Source organism: Gopherus flavomarginatus, chromosome 12, assembly GCF_025201925.1.
Source record: "Gopherus flavomarginatus isolate rGopFla2 chromosome 12, rGopFla2.mat.asm, whole genome shotgun sequence".
Classification (NCBI taxonomy): domain Eukaryota; kingdom Metazoa; phylum Chordata; order Testudines; family Testudinidae; genus Gopherus; species Gopherus flavomarginatus.
The window spans coordinates 23,479,550-23,495,963 of NC_066628.1; the positions used below are offsets into that span (position 1 = coordinate 23,479,550).

At 45.0% G+C, this 16,414-nt stretch overlaps 1 protein-coding gene across 1 annotated transcript; it reads right to left on the reverse strand.

Moving 5' to 3' along the window:
* Nucleotides 1–2,952: 2,952 nt before the first annotated feature.
* On the reverse strand, nt 2,953–3,921 carry LOC127032484 (olfactory receptor 11A1-like). Its single transcript, XM_050919801.1, has one exon. It carries the CDS (start codon nt 3,919–3,921, stop codon nt 2,953–2,955), a length of 969 nt encoding a protein of 322 aa, XP_050775758.1.
* Nucleotides 3,922–16,414: the final 12,493 nt, after the last annotated feature.

Sequence of the window (16,414 nt, forward strand, 5' to 3'; positions counted from 1 at the left end):
ATAGTAATAGGATGAAATTTAATAGTGAAAAGTGCCAGGTCATGCATTTAGGGATTAAGAACAAGAATTTTGGTTATAAATTGGGGACACATCAGTTGGAAGTAACAGAGGAGGAGAAGGACCTTGGAGTATTGGTTGATCACTGGATGACTATGAGCCGCCAATGTGACATGGCCGTTAAAAAAGCTAATGCGGTTTTAGGATGCATCAGGTGAGGTATTTCCAGTCAAGAAAAGTAGGTGTTAGTACCATTATATGTGGCAGTGGTGAGACCTCATCTGGAATACTGCGTGCAGTTCTGGTCTCCCATGTTTAAGAAGGATGAATTCAAACTGGAACAGGTACAGAGAAGGGCTACTAGGATGATCCGAGGAATGGAAAACCTGTCTTATGAAAGGAGACTCAAAGAGCTTGGCTTGTTTACGCTAACCAAAAGAAGGCTGAGGGGAGATATGATTGCTCTTTATAAATATATCAGAGGGATAAATAGCAGAGAGGGAGAGGAATTATTTAAGCTTAGTACCAATGTGGACACAAGAACAAATGGATATAAATTGGACACTAGGAAGTTTAGACTTGAAATTAGATGAAAGTTTCTAACCTTTAGAAAAGTGAAGTTCTGGAACAGCCTTACAAGGAGAGTAGTGGGGGCAAAAGACATATCTAGCTTCAAGACTAAGCTTGATAAGATTATGGAGGGGATGGTATGATGGGATAGCCTAATTTTGGCAATTAATTGATCTTTGATTATTAGCAGGTAAATATGCCCAATGGCCTGTGATGGGATGTTAAATGGGATGGGATCTTAGTTACTACAGAGAATTCTTTCCTGGGTGCTGGCTGGTGAGTCTTACCCACATGCTCAGGGTTTAACTGATCCCCATATTTGAGGTCAGGAAGGAATTTTCCTCCAGGGCAGATTGGTAGAGGCCCCGGAGGTTTTTTTGCCTTCCTCTGCAGCATGGGGCATAGGTCACTTGCTGGAGGATTCTCTGCACCTTGAGGTCTTTATGCCACAATTTGAGGACTTCAATAACTCAGACATAGGTTGGGGGATTGTTACAGGAGTGGAAGGGTGAGATTCTGTGGCCAGTGTTGTGCAAGAGGTCAGACTAGATGATTATAATGGTCCCTTCTGACCTTAAGTCTATAAAAGTATCACTGGAACCTTTAGTTCAGATTTGGAACACTAGTGTTACCTAACTGCCCCACAAGGCAGGGAAAATTTGTAAGCACTTAGAATGATCCATCTTTAAAGAGAAAGTGAAGCTTAACCGTAACTATAGCTAGACTTGGCAAAATTCATTTAAAAAAAATATAATTTGATGGATAATATTGATGTTCAGTTTTAAGCACTATTTTGAATTTCTAATTTTCACAGTCATGCAAAATTATGGGAGGTCAGACAATTGTTTGACAGCAAACATTGAGATTTAAAACGTCAACGTTTTATAAACCATTAAAATGCAAACTGTCAACTCACATGTCAAAATATACAAAGTAAATATCCTTTTATCAAATTCCAATAAGTTTTCAAGCAGTATTTTTCTTACTTTGCCTGTCTGCACATTTCGATTATTATTGATGGAAATATTTTTCTTCAGTGTGTGTATGGGGAAAATCGACAATTTTACTGATAAAAATTGAATCCTCAGTACAGAAGAGCTGGCACACTGCATATTCTGCTGTCACAACAACAGTAACAGGGCATCAGTGAATTGAATGAATAGATAATCTGATGGAATTCTGGGGTCAGGGTCGGCTCCAGGCCCCAGCGCGCCAAGCACGTGCTTGGGGCGGCATCCCGTTGGGGACGCTCTGCCGGTTGCTGGGAGGGTGGCAGATGGCTCCAATGGACCTCCCACAGGCATGCCTGCAGAGGGTCTGCTGGTCCTGCGGCTCCGGTGGAGCATCCACAGGCAAGCCTGCGGGAGGTCCACCAGAGCCGCGGGACCACCGGACCCTCCGCAGGGACGCCTGCGGAAGGTCCACTGGAGCCGCAGGACCAATGGGCGGCAGAGCACCCCCTGTGGCGTGCTGCCGTGCTTGGGGTGCCGAAATGGCTAGAGCCGGCCCTGTCTGGGGTAATAAGATGTATCTGCCAGGTGCTGTTCCAGATCAGGCTGGGTTCACCCACAATCATGCTCATCTCGGGCTTGACATTACAGGACATTGAGTGCCCATAATTCCTACTGGCTTCACTGAGAGCTGTAGGGGCTCAGCATTTCACAGGAAATGCCCAGCACCCTGTAGGAGTGGACACCATGTGCTTTCTGTAATTGACAGATCAGACTTCAGATCGCTGGCATTTGGAAATCTGCAAAACAAGAGTAACCTGGGCAATAAGAGATCAAAGCAGCCATTCACACAGGGGTCTCAAGAAACTCCATTGTACAGATGAGGAAACTGAGGTCCAGAGAGGTGAAGTCAACTAGTAACAAAACAGGGAATAGAAGTCAGGTGTGACTGTGCCACTATCACAGTACTGACCTTTCTTCTTCACTGTCCCACTTCAGGGCTTTCATTCTTACAGAGTTATTGGGCCCAGAGACCTGATTCACATCTTACATTAATGTTGCACATTGAAGTATCTAGATGAAAAGTATGTGGTGCACTCCACAACAAAGGGGCCTGGTATAAAATATAACGTGTGCTCATGTAATTACAGACTGCATTGTAATGGAGACACACAAAGGATAGCATCTCTCTACCTTGGTGCCTCCTTGACAAGGTGTTTTAAAGTAACCCACAATAGCAGTGATAAATATTAGACTAATCAAACCACAAAAATCTGCATCCCTAAGCCAAAACAGCAGAAATATGAGTCCCAATATTGCGTGCAAGCTATAGCGGCTACTGAGCTCACCTAAAAAGCTAGCTGGCCAGTGAGAGAGGTGACTCAGACACATTATAGCAAACCAGCTCATTCCCGTTTCAAGGGCACTGAACAAACTATGGCAGGACGGTCTGAATCCTTTTGACAGCAGAGAGTTTAGTGACAACTTTTCCCAGGGCCTCTTTGACCTCTCTGTTCCTCAGGCTGTATATGAGGGGGTTGACCATGGGAGTCACGACTGTGTATAAGAGGGAGAACACTTTGTTCAGGTCTCTCAATGTATCAGTTTTTGGTAGCATGTAGACAATCATTATGGTCCCATAGAAAATTGACACCATGATGAGGTGAGAGGAGCAGGTGGAAAAAGCTTTTTGCCACCCGGTGGTGGAAGGCATTTGCAGGATGGTGATGATGATACAGACGTATGTTGCCAGCGTTAATAAAAATGGCAGGAGAATGCATATAGGAGCTAGCATGGTAGTGACAAGCTCAATCATACGTGTATCACTGCAGGAGAGTTTTATTACTGGGATGAAGTCACAGAAGAAATGGTCAATTTCATTGGGGCCGCAGAAAGTCAATTGTTGCATTAAAAATATTGTTATGTCAGCAGCCAAAGAACTACTTATCCAAGTGCCAACTGCTAGCTGGAGGCAGGACCTGCCATTCATAAGGACAGCATAGTGCAGTGGTTTGCATATCGCTAAATACCGATCATAGGACATCACTGCCAGGAGATAGCACTCTGCAACTGCCAGGAAAACAAAGAAATAATATTGTGTGAGACAGCCGCTAATGGAAATAGTTCTGTCCCCAGGCAGGAAACTGGCCATCATCCTGGGCAGGATGGTGGAGGTGTAGCAGGTCTCCAAGCAGGACAAGTTCCCCAGGAAGAAGTACATGGGAGTGTGAAGTTGCTGATCAGCCACAACTAGCACAATGATGAGGACGTTCCCAGCCACGGTCACAATGTAGATGATGAGAAACAGGAAGAAGAGAAGAATTTGTAGCTCTGGGAGATTCCCAAATCCTAGCAGGATGAATTCTGTGAGAACTGTTTGATTTCCCTGCTCTGGGTTTGCCATGAGGTGAAACTAGAGGAAGAAAACAAAATTTACAATAGACTCTGAAGATGATATATTTTAATCAAGTAGTAGTATCTATTTAGTTCCATAAATATTCCATAAGGTCCCTCATCCTGTAGGGTCAGTGAAGAACCAAGACTCTGGAGGCAAATTTCCTGCTTAGATCTTTGACATTCCATGATCACCCCTCCTTCTGTCAGTTAAAAGGCCAATATAGGCAGAAAAATCACACTGATGTCTAGTTTTATGCCAAAATTGGCAACGTCATTTTGTATCTTTGACAAGTGGTCACCATAGATCACCAGGGTGGACTGTGACTCTTTCATTGGAAACATGTTATTGGCTCAGCTAAAGGCTATCAGGCTCTAGTGGACTCATATTCTATGATTCTATGACTTAGCCACTAGAGGGGGACAATGATCAGCACTGTGTCAAAGCAAGTTATGTTAATCTCCCTGAGACAAGGTCCAGCACTTTCCTATTGTTTTTATTCTTTTTCCATTTTTTGACATTCATCTTAGACCTCTCCAGAGACACACACATCACTGAGCTGTTGCATCACAAACTTATGCTGAATTTACACTTCACTTTCCTTTTCCAGTATCACAAACACCTCGCTGTCTCAGTTTACTTTCCTTCAGAAACACTTGCAATTTGAATCTCATTTCATTTCTGTCTTCCATTGAATCATTCCTCTGCCCCGCTGTGAGTTTGCTTCTGCACCCTATTAATGTTGTCTCCCAATGTGATTAACTTCACTTTCTAGGTGAAGGTGAACAGGTGATTATTAACTAGCACAGGACCTACAACGCAATGTGCTGGCTCCCCTAAATGAATGGATCCCGCTCTCTGATTAATTTGTTTTATCAAACACCACAGCTCCCCCAACTCAAGGCATCGCTCTTTATTCTAGAATCCCTTTGGTTTTGGAAATTGAGTCACTTAGCAAGCCACATGATATTGCCACTAGCTAAGGCAATCAGATAATTTCAAACAGGATGCTAGTGACACGAAGTGTCCCATACCTCATAACACCCAAACGTATCACATCAGTGCAACCCCTTCAGCCACTGTTCAATTCTATCAATGATAACGGAACATGTGTGATAAGATTTATTTTTATAACTGCTCAATCCTCTGTGTTGTTCATTTTTCCCTTGCCTTCTAGACCAAGCAATTTTTCTCTTAATAGTCAAATAAAATGAGTATTATGAAAACAATGACCAACATACAGAATTAATGTAATTATTGTCACCATTTCAGGGTAACGGCACCTGTTTGCCCCCTCCATGATCCATTTTGGGTGTTCCAGTCAGGTCTCCTGTCTCCAGTCATCAGCTGTCTCTGGGCAGGGCCCCTTGTCCCAGGCAGGGGCAGGGGGTTTTAAGACTGCACAGCTCCCTGCCTTGCATTGGGAGATCACCAGCAAGCCCAGTGCCTAATGCCTAGTGCCTGTGCATTGCTTTCTGTCCAAGGGCTACAAACAGGCATTGCTGACAGTTATGATGGAAAACCTCCTTTCATTGCTGTAGTAAGTGTCTACACGACTGTGGCATAGCTGCAGCTGTGCCTCTGCGCTGCGTGTAATGTAGACATGCCACTAGTCTCTGGAAAAGCCAGCCTGAACCAGTACACACAGGGGTTGGGAACTTCTCCGGAGCCGCTTAATCTCAGTGACTCGCCTTCATCACTGCTCCCAGTTTTTGGTTCCTGAAGGATTCAGTTTCAATCACTAGATGTCGGTAAACGTTGCAATCAGCTGAGACACTGAAACCAACAGAAAAAAATGAGTCACCTTCGGCATTAGCACAGCCTTCCCCTGAGCCCGTGGGGCTGGGAGTCACTGGCCTCACAGCCAGGCAGGGAGCCCTCTGCACCCAGTTGTCATGGGAGTGAGCAGAGCTGCACAGGGCCACCTGCACTGCCGTGGGGCTGGTGACATCCATCCCTGAAGGTGCAAGGTGTGGAGCAGGCTGTGGTCCTGACAGGCCAGAGCTGAGATCCCCAGTCTGGGCTGTGAGGCGGAGGATGAGTTCCTGGCTGTGGGAGAAAGCACCCCACTGCTGGATGGCTTCTGCCCTTGGATGGAGCCATTCAACAGCAGGGTGGCCTCTCCCACTTCCCAGGGCTCATGGGTCTCCGCCTCCGCACTGCCCTGGCCACGGAACTCTGCTCCACTGGGCCAGAGGAGCTGCCTTCCCTGCCCCTTGCATCCTGGTGTCTTGGACCACTCGGTGGAGCAGGGAGCCACCAGTTTCTCCGCTGTCACTGCTGGGATACCCCCGCACACCTGCTGTCAGCACTGCCTTAACCCTGATCCCAACCCTGCCCCTCGCTGAATTTCCTGCAGCAGTAAAAATTAAAATAGTTAAAAATTGAAGAAAAAACATAAAAGTCAATGTTAGTAGTCCACATTGCAAAAAAATTGAATTCTGCCAAGCCTACTCATAAACCATATCTACACCCTCAGCGCTGAGCTCAGCAGCAAATATCAGCTCTGCTCTACCCAAATCTCACTAACCCTCTCCATGCCCCAGTGAGGTCTGTGCCAGAATGAAAAGTAAAATCTTGTGTGTAGCAGAGGGAAACTTTGAGTGGAGTGAAGGATGCTCCAGTGTTTCATGAGCTCGCTTTGGAGATGTGGTTCAATCCTCTCCTTTGTCACAAAAATCCTTGTGTGACTTTTAGGCCAGAATTCTAAAGGCCAGTAGATACCTAAAAATGCACACTGGGGCCTGAGTAGGTGCAGTACATAACACCCATAAATTATAAATTCCACTATGGGTGTCTGCTCTCTTTACCTCTCTTAATCTCTGCTTCTATAAATCTGTCCCTCTGGGTGTTAGGTCCCTATCTGTAAAGCAGGGGCAATAGCATTTCATGGGACAGTGGGAGGATAGATACATTCAGTTCAGTGAGGTGCCCAGATACCATGATGATGGGGGCCATACAAGGAGCTACAATAGCAGTGACCTGAGTGGTCTTTCCTTCTTCCAAATTCTGTTGGGTTGGGAGTTTAAGAGAGATCATTGCCAAATTCCTCTTAGGTTCTAATGGAATTAGTTACCTAGCAAACTTACATAGCTTCAAAAACCTTGAACTTCAAGAAGCAGGGAGGAAAAGATTGATTTACCTCTATTAGCAGCTGGAGTCTATCACCTCCTCACTCAGGATTTCAGACACTGTGAACCAGGTTATTCAGTCTATCTTCTCTCCCCACTGCATTCATGTACTTCCATGTTCTCAGTAAATAGAATGTCATAGCTGAGATGGGCTACCATGGCTCTGTTATATCTGGTACTGTGCCCTGTGCTTCATACCCTCTGCCAAATGGCGAACCTCTTTTCTGATTCATTATATATTCTTCTGTGGTAAGGTGAAGTCTCCAGAGACACATCTGCTGTGGGGAACGTAATAAGCAAGGGAAAGTTAGATTTAGGTTTATTTGCAGACAACGTCAGTAGAGTCAAACTTTTAATCTCAAAGCGGAAGTCCTGGAGAGGGAAGAAACTTCTAATCCTAAAATCAATCTCTCTCTTTAGTGGGTAAATGTTATGCTGATGGTCAAGAAATAACATCAATTCTAGAAATAAGGTTTACAGCTGAGATTTTCAAAGCTGCCTAAATGATTTAGACACTGAGTTACCATCCAGTTCCCCTAGGCAGCTTTGAAAAATCTCAGCATAGTTAGCTGATCTTGCACTTTCTCTAAACAAACCCCATGTTGCCCTCAATAGCAAAACACAGTAGTACCCAGACCCCATCCAATATCAGATAATTAGTTCAGGGAACATTTTTTTAAGTGTTTATATGATTTAGGAGCCTAAATCTCATTTTCAAAAGTGTTTTAGTAACTAACTTAACTTCCTTAGGCTTCTTGGAAAAGCCCAGACCATGGAAGCATGGAGGTCAGAGACCTACTTTTTTTCCCCAAACCCTGAAAAGTTTGAGTCATATGCATCTTCAGTGCCACAGCAGTTACACAAATTAGATAATCTCATACAAGAAATATAGATCTCTATTTGGTCTGTTGGAGTGTTTGATAACCAACAGAACAGTACTGACTGCATCCTGTAGAGGACCGTGTTATACATTCACACTAGCCAGTTCATAGTCCTCAATGGGTACAATGACAATCATAATTTCATTTCTGTGTATTACAATATATTCTACAACTTGAGTCTAAAAAGTTTTGCAGCATGAAGTTCGACATACTGTCACTTCTTGTCCTGGAGAGAATGCTTCTTGCAGCCTTTACGGAAGAGCACTAAAATTGCTCCCTGATCACTTAATAAGAGCTCTGTCTAATTTATCACTAGTATGAATAATTGTGTCCCCCAAGCTTTGTTCTTCATAATTCCCAGTGCTGAATATTTGTGGCTCACATAATTGCGTTTTTAAATAAGAGGTTTCTTCTTCTTTTTCTTTTTCTTTTTCTTTTTCTTTTTAAATTAATCTGACAAAAAATATAGCAGATATGGATGTAATCGTATTGCTTAACTCTTTGAAGGATATTGGCTGAATACAGGACTAGAATATATATTATAGAGAAAGACCTGAAGCTTCACAGAGCGTGGCTTACATTTTTAATTCAAGTTTTAATTCCAAGTTTATCAGTTCTTAATCACTTACAAATATTGTTTAACTAAAATCATGGTTTTAGTATTTAGTACTGTCCATTTGTCATTCCCCAGAATCAGCTGCCATCTAGAGATCATAAGAATAGACACACAAAACATTCGCCAGAAAATCTTGGCTGCCCCCTAGTGCCCATTTTACAGTATAGCTGCCTCATCCCTGCCCCTTGTGGCCATTATACAGTATGGAGCCTAAAACCCTTTTTCTTAAGTTACATAGGAGCCTATGTCTTACTGATAGTTTACAAGATTTGTTCCTAAGTGTATCAGTTCCTTCTGACTATGAGATTTAGGGGCTAGATCCACTAGAGCACTTAAGCACCTCAAGTAACAAATGCCAAAGTCCAGCATTACAATGGCACTGAGGACTTCCAAAGCCCTGCTCAGCTGCCACCTAACCTCCCCGTGAGCCTCCATGTCCAGCTTGCAAATCTCCTCCACATGTGAATTTCCACCATTAAGGTTCCCTGCCTGCCTAAGTCCATGGCAGTTAGTACATGCCCTGGCATCTCTGTCTAGGTGCAGAGGCTCCTCTCTCATATGCAAGTTTCAGAGGGATCCCCACCTTTTTCCATCTGTGGGCCTGATGCAATAGACATGCTTGAAGCACACTTAACCCTGTGCAACATGGCAAGCAGGGAATGGCAGCCTTCCTTTCAGCCTTGAGCTCCATGGCTAGGGCTCTCAGCCAGGGTGTGGGAGATGCAGGTTGAACTCTTCCTTCTGCAGAGAAGGGAGTAGAACCTGTGTTTCACACTTGGCAGGTGGATTCTCCAGCCACAGGGCTATGGGATGTTTGGATAATGGGAGCAGGGGATGCTCACAGTCTTGCCTGCTGAAGTCGTCCCACTGTGTATAAATAACTCCACATGCATTGAGCCAAAGGGAGAGGAGGAATGACTCTACAGCCCAGTGGTCAGACCCCTATTCAAATGCTGCTTCACGACAGGCATAAGGGAAAAAGAACCCTACTTTCCCACTTCCAAGGCGATTGCCTCTGCTGTGTGTATGTGTGTGGGGGGGTGTGTGTGTGACAGGTGAGAACCTCATACACACATGCTCTCCTCCCTCAGGCTGAGATTTAGGCACCTTGTTCCTTCATAGGAGCAGGGCTTAGGTCATGTCCTGCTCCTCAGCATTCCCTGTGGGCTCCCTGCTCAGCAAGCTGACTTTTGTGGATCCCTTTTTTAGGTCCAGATGCTCAAAGGGACTTTGCTCCTACCTGCCACTGAAATCAATGGGAGTTGGGAGCCCAGTTCTCCCCATGCAGCCTAAGCACCTAACTTGAGCTGTGGGATCACTGCGTGGCAAGGTGCCTAGAGGCTGGATATTGCCATGCTTAAGTCCCTTTGTGGATCAAGGGGCAGATTTTTAGAAGTGTTTAGTGTGACACTAGGACATCTTGATGACAACTGGCAGAGGATACAGTGATCCCAAGTGTTCACCAAACGGGGTCATGCACGGTCTCTAGTGTCGCACTTGTCATCAGAATCATTGAGAGATGTATGCACAGAAAATGTGAGAAATTATGTATATATGCTGGAAATTATGTTCTCTAGGCCTTGTAGTTTCACTCACAGGTAGCACACCTTGAGACAAACTTCTCCAAACATTAGGTGGGAGCCACTAATCACCCTGGTGCACCACTGTGCATTGTCTATGTATCTCAGGTATATCACTGGTTTCATGATGCATGTACCTGAGACACTTTGATACTTTCATCCTATGACCAGCCAATCTAAACTCTTCCATAGATTTTCATGACAACTTCAACCACCACCACCCATCCATGAAACTCTCTAGAATACTCTCACACCAGCATCATCTTCCTGGACAGCACAATCAGCATCAAAAATGGAACCCTACAGACAAGCATATAAAAGAAACCAGTGGATCACCACACCTACTGTCAGATCCAGCAACCATCCCAGACACAACAAAAAATCTGCTATCTACAGCCAGGCACTTAGATACCACAGAATATGCACCAAAGAGAAAGTCTGGAATATACACCTTAACATGCTTAAGAGTGTCTTCTCCAAACAAAGACATTCCAAAGAAGTAGATCACATCATGGAACAGGCCATCCAAATACCCTGAGAGAACTGCCTTTAATATGGGGAGGGGAGGAGGACCCCTCCTGCTGCATACCCTGTATGGGTTCCAGTGTGATGTGGTAGGTGACAACCAGGGGTTTCATTAAACAATTACAACCCATACTTAACTGGTACCCCATCCTATAAGAAATCATTCCTGAATCCCCGCTTCAGGACTTCAAACAACCCCCCCACAACCTCATCACAAGAAGCAAACACCCCACAGACCAGGACACACTAACTCAAAGCAACACCAGACCCTGCTAGAACAGATGCAACATCTGTAGTCATATCTCCACTTCCGTGATGAGAATACCCCACTGCCACCACACATCTCTCAAGATCTGTGGGTCCTACAAATGCCTATCACATGCGATGTACCTCATCCAGTGCACTAAATGCCCACCCCAAATAACTCTGTGGGTGAAACCAGACAGCCAGTCAATCACTACGTTCTTGAATGAACTCTCAGGACAAAAAAGTGATAAAACACCATATCCCCCATGGGTGAACTCTTTTCACAAAACAGTCATTCCATATCTGACCTATCAGGCCTTGTCCTCAAAAGCAACCTGCTTAAACCTCAAAAGACGAGTCTGGGGGGTTAAATTCATAACTTTACAAGACACTGAAAATCATGGACTGAACAGAGATGTTATATCCTTGGGGGCAGCCGGTTTAGGAAAAAATCACTTCAGGCCAGAGAGCAGACAGCTAACAGAGCTACCATTCATTTACAGACACGGAGCTGACCTAACCATCCAAAGCTGGCTGGGCTGTCCCCTAATAATCTAACTCAGTTGGCATAGGAACAAAAACCATGACAACCAAATACACAACATATTTCTCCCCCCCCAATAAGAACATCCCCTAACTAAAACACACACTAGACTAGAGAAGGAGAGTAGACTGCCTCCATTCCCGGCTAAACCCTGGGGATTATTTTGCCCAACCATGGGTTCGCCCTAGCTAAAGATCCAGCCGATGAGGAGGCCTTCTGTCTCCAGGTGGATTACGGTGAACTTGTGGTGTTGTTGCACCCAAAAGTACCATGGGCTCAGGGTCTGCAGCACGAATGGGTGAGGAGGTGGTATCAGCTCTTGCTGGGCAAAGGGGTATCTCAGCCGCCGGCAGTAATGGAGGCGAACAGTCAGGAACAGGTGATTCGTGATTCGGTGTCTCACCAGAAGAGGTGAAGTCAGACCACTCAACTGCAAATGTGTCCTGAGGACTGGCATGACCTGGCAACAGCTGATCTACATGTTGCTGCCAGGTAAGATTCTCTGCAGTCCAGACTGTGTAGGAAACAGGTCCTATTTGAGTGATGATCGTGGCAGGGACCCGTTTAGCTCCGGAAGTATAATTCTGAGCCAAAACTGGCTGTCCCGGGCTAAAGGTTCGTTCTGTTGCTCTGGGTGCCCATCTGATGACTTGATATTGCTGCTGACGTTGCATAATTTGTTGGGGTTCAGAAGGTTTCAGCAGATCAAAGCAAATGTGTAGCCGTCGTCCCATCATTAGAAAGGCCGGGCATGCCTTGGTTGTAGCATGAGGTGTGTTTCTGTAGGAAAGTAAGAAGGTATCCAGATGCTTTTGAATGGAGTGTTGTCCCCTTGCTGATTTCAAAGCGTGTTTCATTGTCTGCACAAATGTTTGTCTTCAGTTAATTCATTGGTGGATGGATGATATGGTGCTGACGTGATGTGGTGTATCCCATTTGCCTTCATAAAATTTTGAAACTCATGAGAGACGAACTGCGGTCTGTTTTCACTCATAAATTGTTCTGGCAGACCGAAACAACTAAAGAGCTCCCGTAGTTTTTGGATAGTACTCTCTGCAGTAGTGGACTGCATTATAGAGACTTCTGGCCATTTAGAACAGGCATCTACTGCCACCAAGAACATGCTTCCTTCAAGGGGGCCAGCAAAGTCAACGTGAATACATTGCCATGGGTTTTCAGGCCAGTCCCATGGGTGTAGGGGTGCCTACTGGGGTGCATTCCTCACACCCTGACATGACGTACAAGCTTTTGCCTTCTCTTCAATAGCACTGTCCAATCCAGGCCACCAAAAATAGCTTCGTGCAATTCATGCACACTATTCCACAGTGACCAGAATGTAGCTCTTCTTACATCTGTGATCTCAGTGGTGATGGAATAATGACACGTCTCCTCCACAACAAACACCCAGATTGGATCGATAACTCTGTCCTCCTAGACATGTAGATAACAAGGTAGGGTGAGACCAGAGAGGTTTGTCCAGATTTTCCGTGCATCACCAGGTCCATAACTTGGGACAATATTGGGTCAACGTGAGTTGCCTGCTTTATCTGAGTAGCAGTGATGGGTGTATTCTCTACCTGTTCAAAGTAGAAGATTTCCTTCTGGGCACTATCTTGATGTTTGACAGGCAAAGGCAACCTTGAAAGGCCATCTACATTGCCGTGCAGAATGGATTTCCGATATTTGATTTCATGTGTATGTGCTGAAAGTAACAATGCCCAACGTTGCATATGACTAGCAGCTAATGGGGGAATGCCTGTGTAGGGTCCAAAAATTGATGTCAGAAGTCGATGGTCTGTGAGAAGAGTAAACTTTCGCCCAAACAGGTACTGATGAAACTTCCGAATTCCAAAAACAATTCCTAATGCCTCACGTTCGATTTGGGCGTAGTTAGTTTCTGCTTTGCTTAGAGTGAGTGAAGCAAAAGCAATAGGTCTCTCTTCTCCCGAAGGCATAATGTGTGACACGACTGCTCCTACTCCATAAGGAGAGGCATCGCAGGCCAATTGTAGGGGTAAGGATGGATCAAAGTGCGTTAGAACTTCAGAATTTAGCAATGCATCCTTAGCTTTGTTAAATGCAACATCACAGGCTTCAGTCCACTTCCAGGCCTTGTTCTGCCCAAGGAGCTTGTGAAGTGGTTTTAGCACTGTGGCTAACTGTGAGATGAACTTTCCATAATAGTTCAGTAGTCCTAGAAATGAGTGCAGCTGGCTTACATTTCGAGGTGGGGGAGCCTCCACAATAGCCTTAACTTTTGCAGGGGCCTTAAGAAGACCCGTAGCATCAATAATGTGTCCCAAATATTCAACAGAGGGCTAGAAGAATTCACACTTATCCTTGCGAACTCGTAAGCCATACTTTTCCAGTCTTTGTAGGGTAGCCTCTAAATTCTTTAAGTGATCCTCTTCATTCCTTCCAGTGACCAGGATATCATCCAGATAGCACTGAACTCCTGACAAGCCACACAAGATCTGGTCCATAGCCCTCTGGAACAGGGCGGGAGCAGACGTTATTCCGAAGGGTAGGCGACAGCATCGATAAAGCCCCTTATGAGTCACAATAGTCAAGAGCTCTTGAGACTTTTCATCAACGTGCCTCTGTAAATATGCTTGACTCAGATCAATCTTACTGAACTTTTGTCCACTAGCCAGGCCTGCGAAAAAGTCATCGATGCGGGGAAGCGGATATTGCTCTGCACACAACACTGGATTGACAGTGACTTTAAAATCACCGCAAATCTGGAGAGAGCCATCTTTCTTCACTATTGGAACGATAGGAGTGGCCCATGGGCTATGGGTAACTGGTATTAGGACTCCATTGGTGACCAGGCACTCCAGGTCTGCTTCAACTTTTGGCCTGATGGCATATGACACAGTTCGGGCTTTCAGATATTTTGGTAGACTGTCAGGTTTAATGTTCAATGTCACAGTGATTCCCTTCATACTTCCCAGATCCTCTCCAAAACCAGCAGCATGTTTCCTTAGTATAGGGGTTAGACTGGTTTCTTCTTTAGTCATCTGGTGCACTTCTGCCCAGTTCAGCTGAATCTTCCCAAGCCAAGACCTACCCATTAAGGTTGGGTAATCACCTCTCACCACAAACAATGGCAATTTAGCAGCCTGTCCATTGAGCTCCACCTTAACATCAATAGTGACCAACATGGGCACAGCTTCTCCCGTATGCGTCTTCAGAAAAGTTTTTGTTGCCTTAAGCGGAAGATGCTGTAGCTTTTCCTTATACACAGTCTCAGAGACCAGCGAGATGGCTGCACCGGTGTCCAGTTCCATGCGTATAGGTTTGCCATCCAACAATGGGGTTACTCAGTATTTATGTGAGCCCACCGCCAAAGACAAAACATGCAGTGGCACTTCCTCTTGCGATGAGGTGTCACCTTGATCATCCTGGGTCTCCTGTAGGGTATGCAGGGTTCCTCTTTTTGTCGGCCAGACCACAGGCCTCTTTTTCTTTTGTTTACAGGCACACTCAATGTGTCCCTTTTTGCCACAGTGTCGACACACCAGGTCCTCACACCAGCATTCTGATGCCTGGTGACCCGGCTTACCACAATGGTAACATTCTTGAGTCTGCACAGTTTTGTGGGTAGGTTCTTGTGACACTTTTTGCACCCTAGGGGATGCACGGATGTATTGCACCTCCCTTGTAGCCAATTCCATGGAGACAGCAATATCAACAGCCTTCTGTAATGTAAGCTGAGCCTCTGTCAGTAGGCTCTTCCGTATAGCTTCACTGTAGAGGCCACACACTAACCTGTCATGCAGGGCACCAGTTAACATCTCCTTAAATTCACAGTGTTCTGCTAGCTTTTATAAAATTGCTACAAATTGTATAACTGTTTCATCTCCTTTTCGGTCTCTTTTGTGGAACCTGTATCTTTCAGCAATTACCAGTGGTTTTGGGGAAAATGGGACCCCAGGATTTCCACAATGTCACTGTAAGATTTAGTCTCAGGCTTAACAGGGTATAAGTAGTAAGCTGCGTAGCAGGGAGTAGGTTTTAGCCCCTACAACGCTTAAGAATATTGGCACCTTCTTCTCTTCTGTAATGTCATTTGCAATAACAAAAAGCTCCAAACGCTCAGTACACACAGGCCATTGCTCTATATTCTCATCAAAAGGTTCCAGTGGCCCAGTCAGAGTAGCCATGATTTTTAGTTTCACTTTCACAGTCAGTGCAAACAAGCGGTTTTTGTTTGTTTATTTGTTCTTTACCTTGACTTCTACTTCCTTCTGTTGCTGGGGCAGCACTGGAATCCCATCCTCCTCACCACTTGTTATATCCTTGGGGGCAGCCAGTTTAGGAAGAAATCACTTCAGGCTAGAGAGCAGACAAAGCTACCATTTATTTACAGACATTTTACATATTTACAGAGCTGACATAACCGGCCGAAGCTGGCTGGGCTATCCCCTAATAATCTAACTCAGTTGCCATAGGAACAAAAACCAAATACACAACAAGAGACATTGGATTTGTGGTCTATTACAACAATCTGTAACCCACTTAACTCCCTCTCCAACCTCAGCTTTTCTCCTCCCCCCTTTTATTACTTGGCCACTTCACCTTGCCTGACCCCTTGAAAGGTGTTCACTACTTATGGTGAACAATCTGTTCCACCTTGTATTTAGCTGTGACACTTTGGCTATGTGACACTGCAATTAAACCACCTGCAGCTGGCTTGTGTCAGCTGATTCTGCCTGTAAAATTGCAATATAGACATTTGGGCTCCGGTTGGAGCCTGAGCTCTAGGCGACTCTCCCCTCATGGGGTTTAATTGCAGTGTAGACATACCCTCTGAGCACATTTCCCAGACTGGAAGAAGAACTCTGGGTAAGCTTGAAAGCTTGTCTCTCTCACCAAGAGAAGTTATTAGTTAAAGATATCACCTCACCCACCTTGCTGCTCTATATCCTGGAACACACATGGCTACAACAAACACGGCCTATGTGAAAAAGTTTGGC

Bases quoted from the DNA above. Each gene is read 5' to 3' on its own strand.
- LOC127032484 (XM_050919801.1), bottom strand. From the start codon at position 3,921: ATGGCAAACCCAGAGCAGGGAAATCAAACAGTTCTCACAGAATTCATC.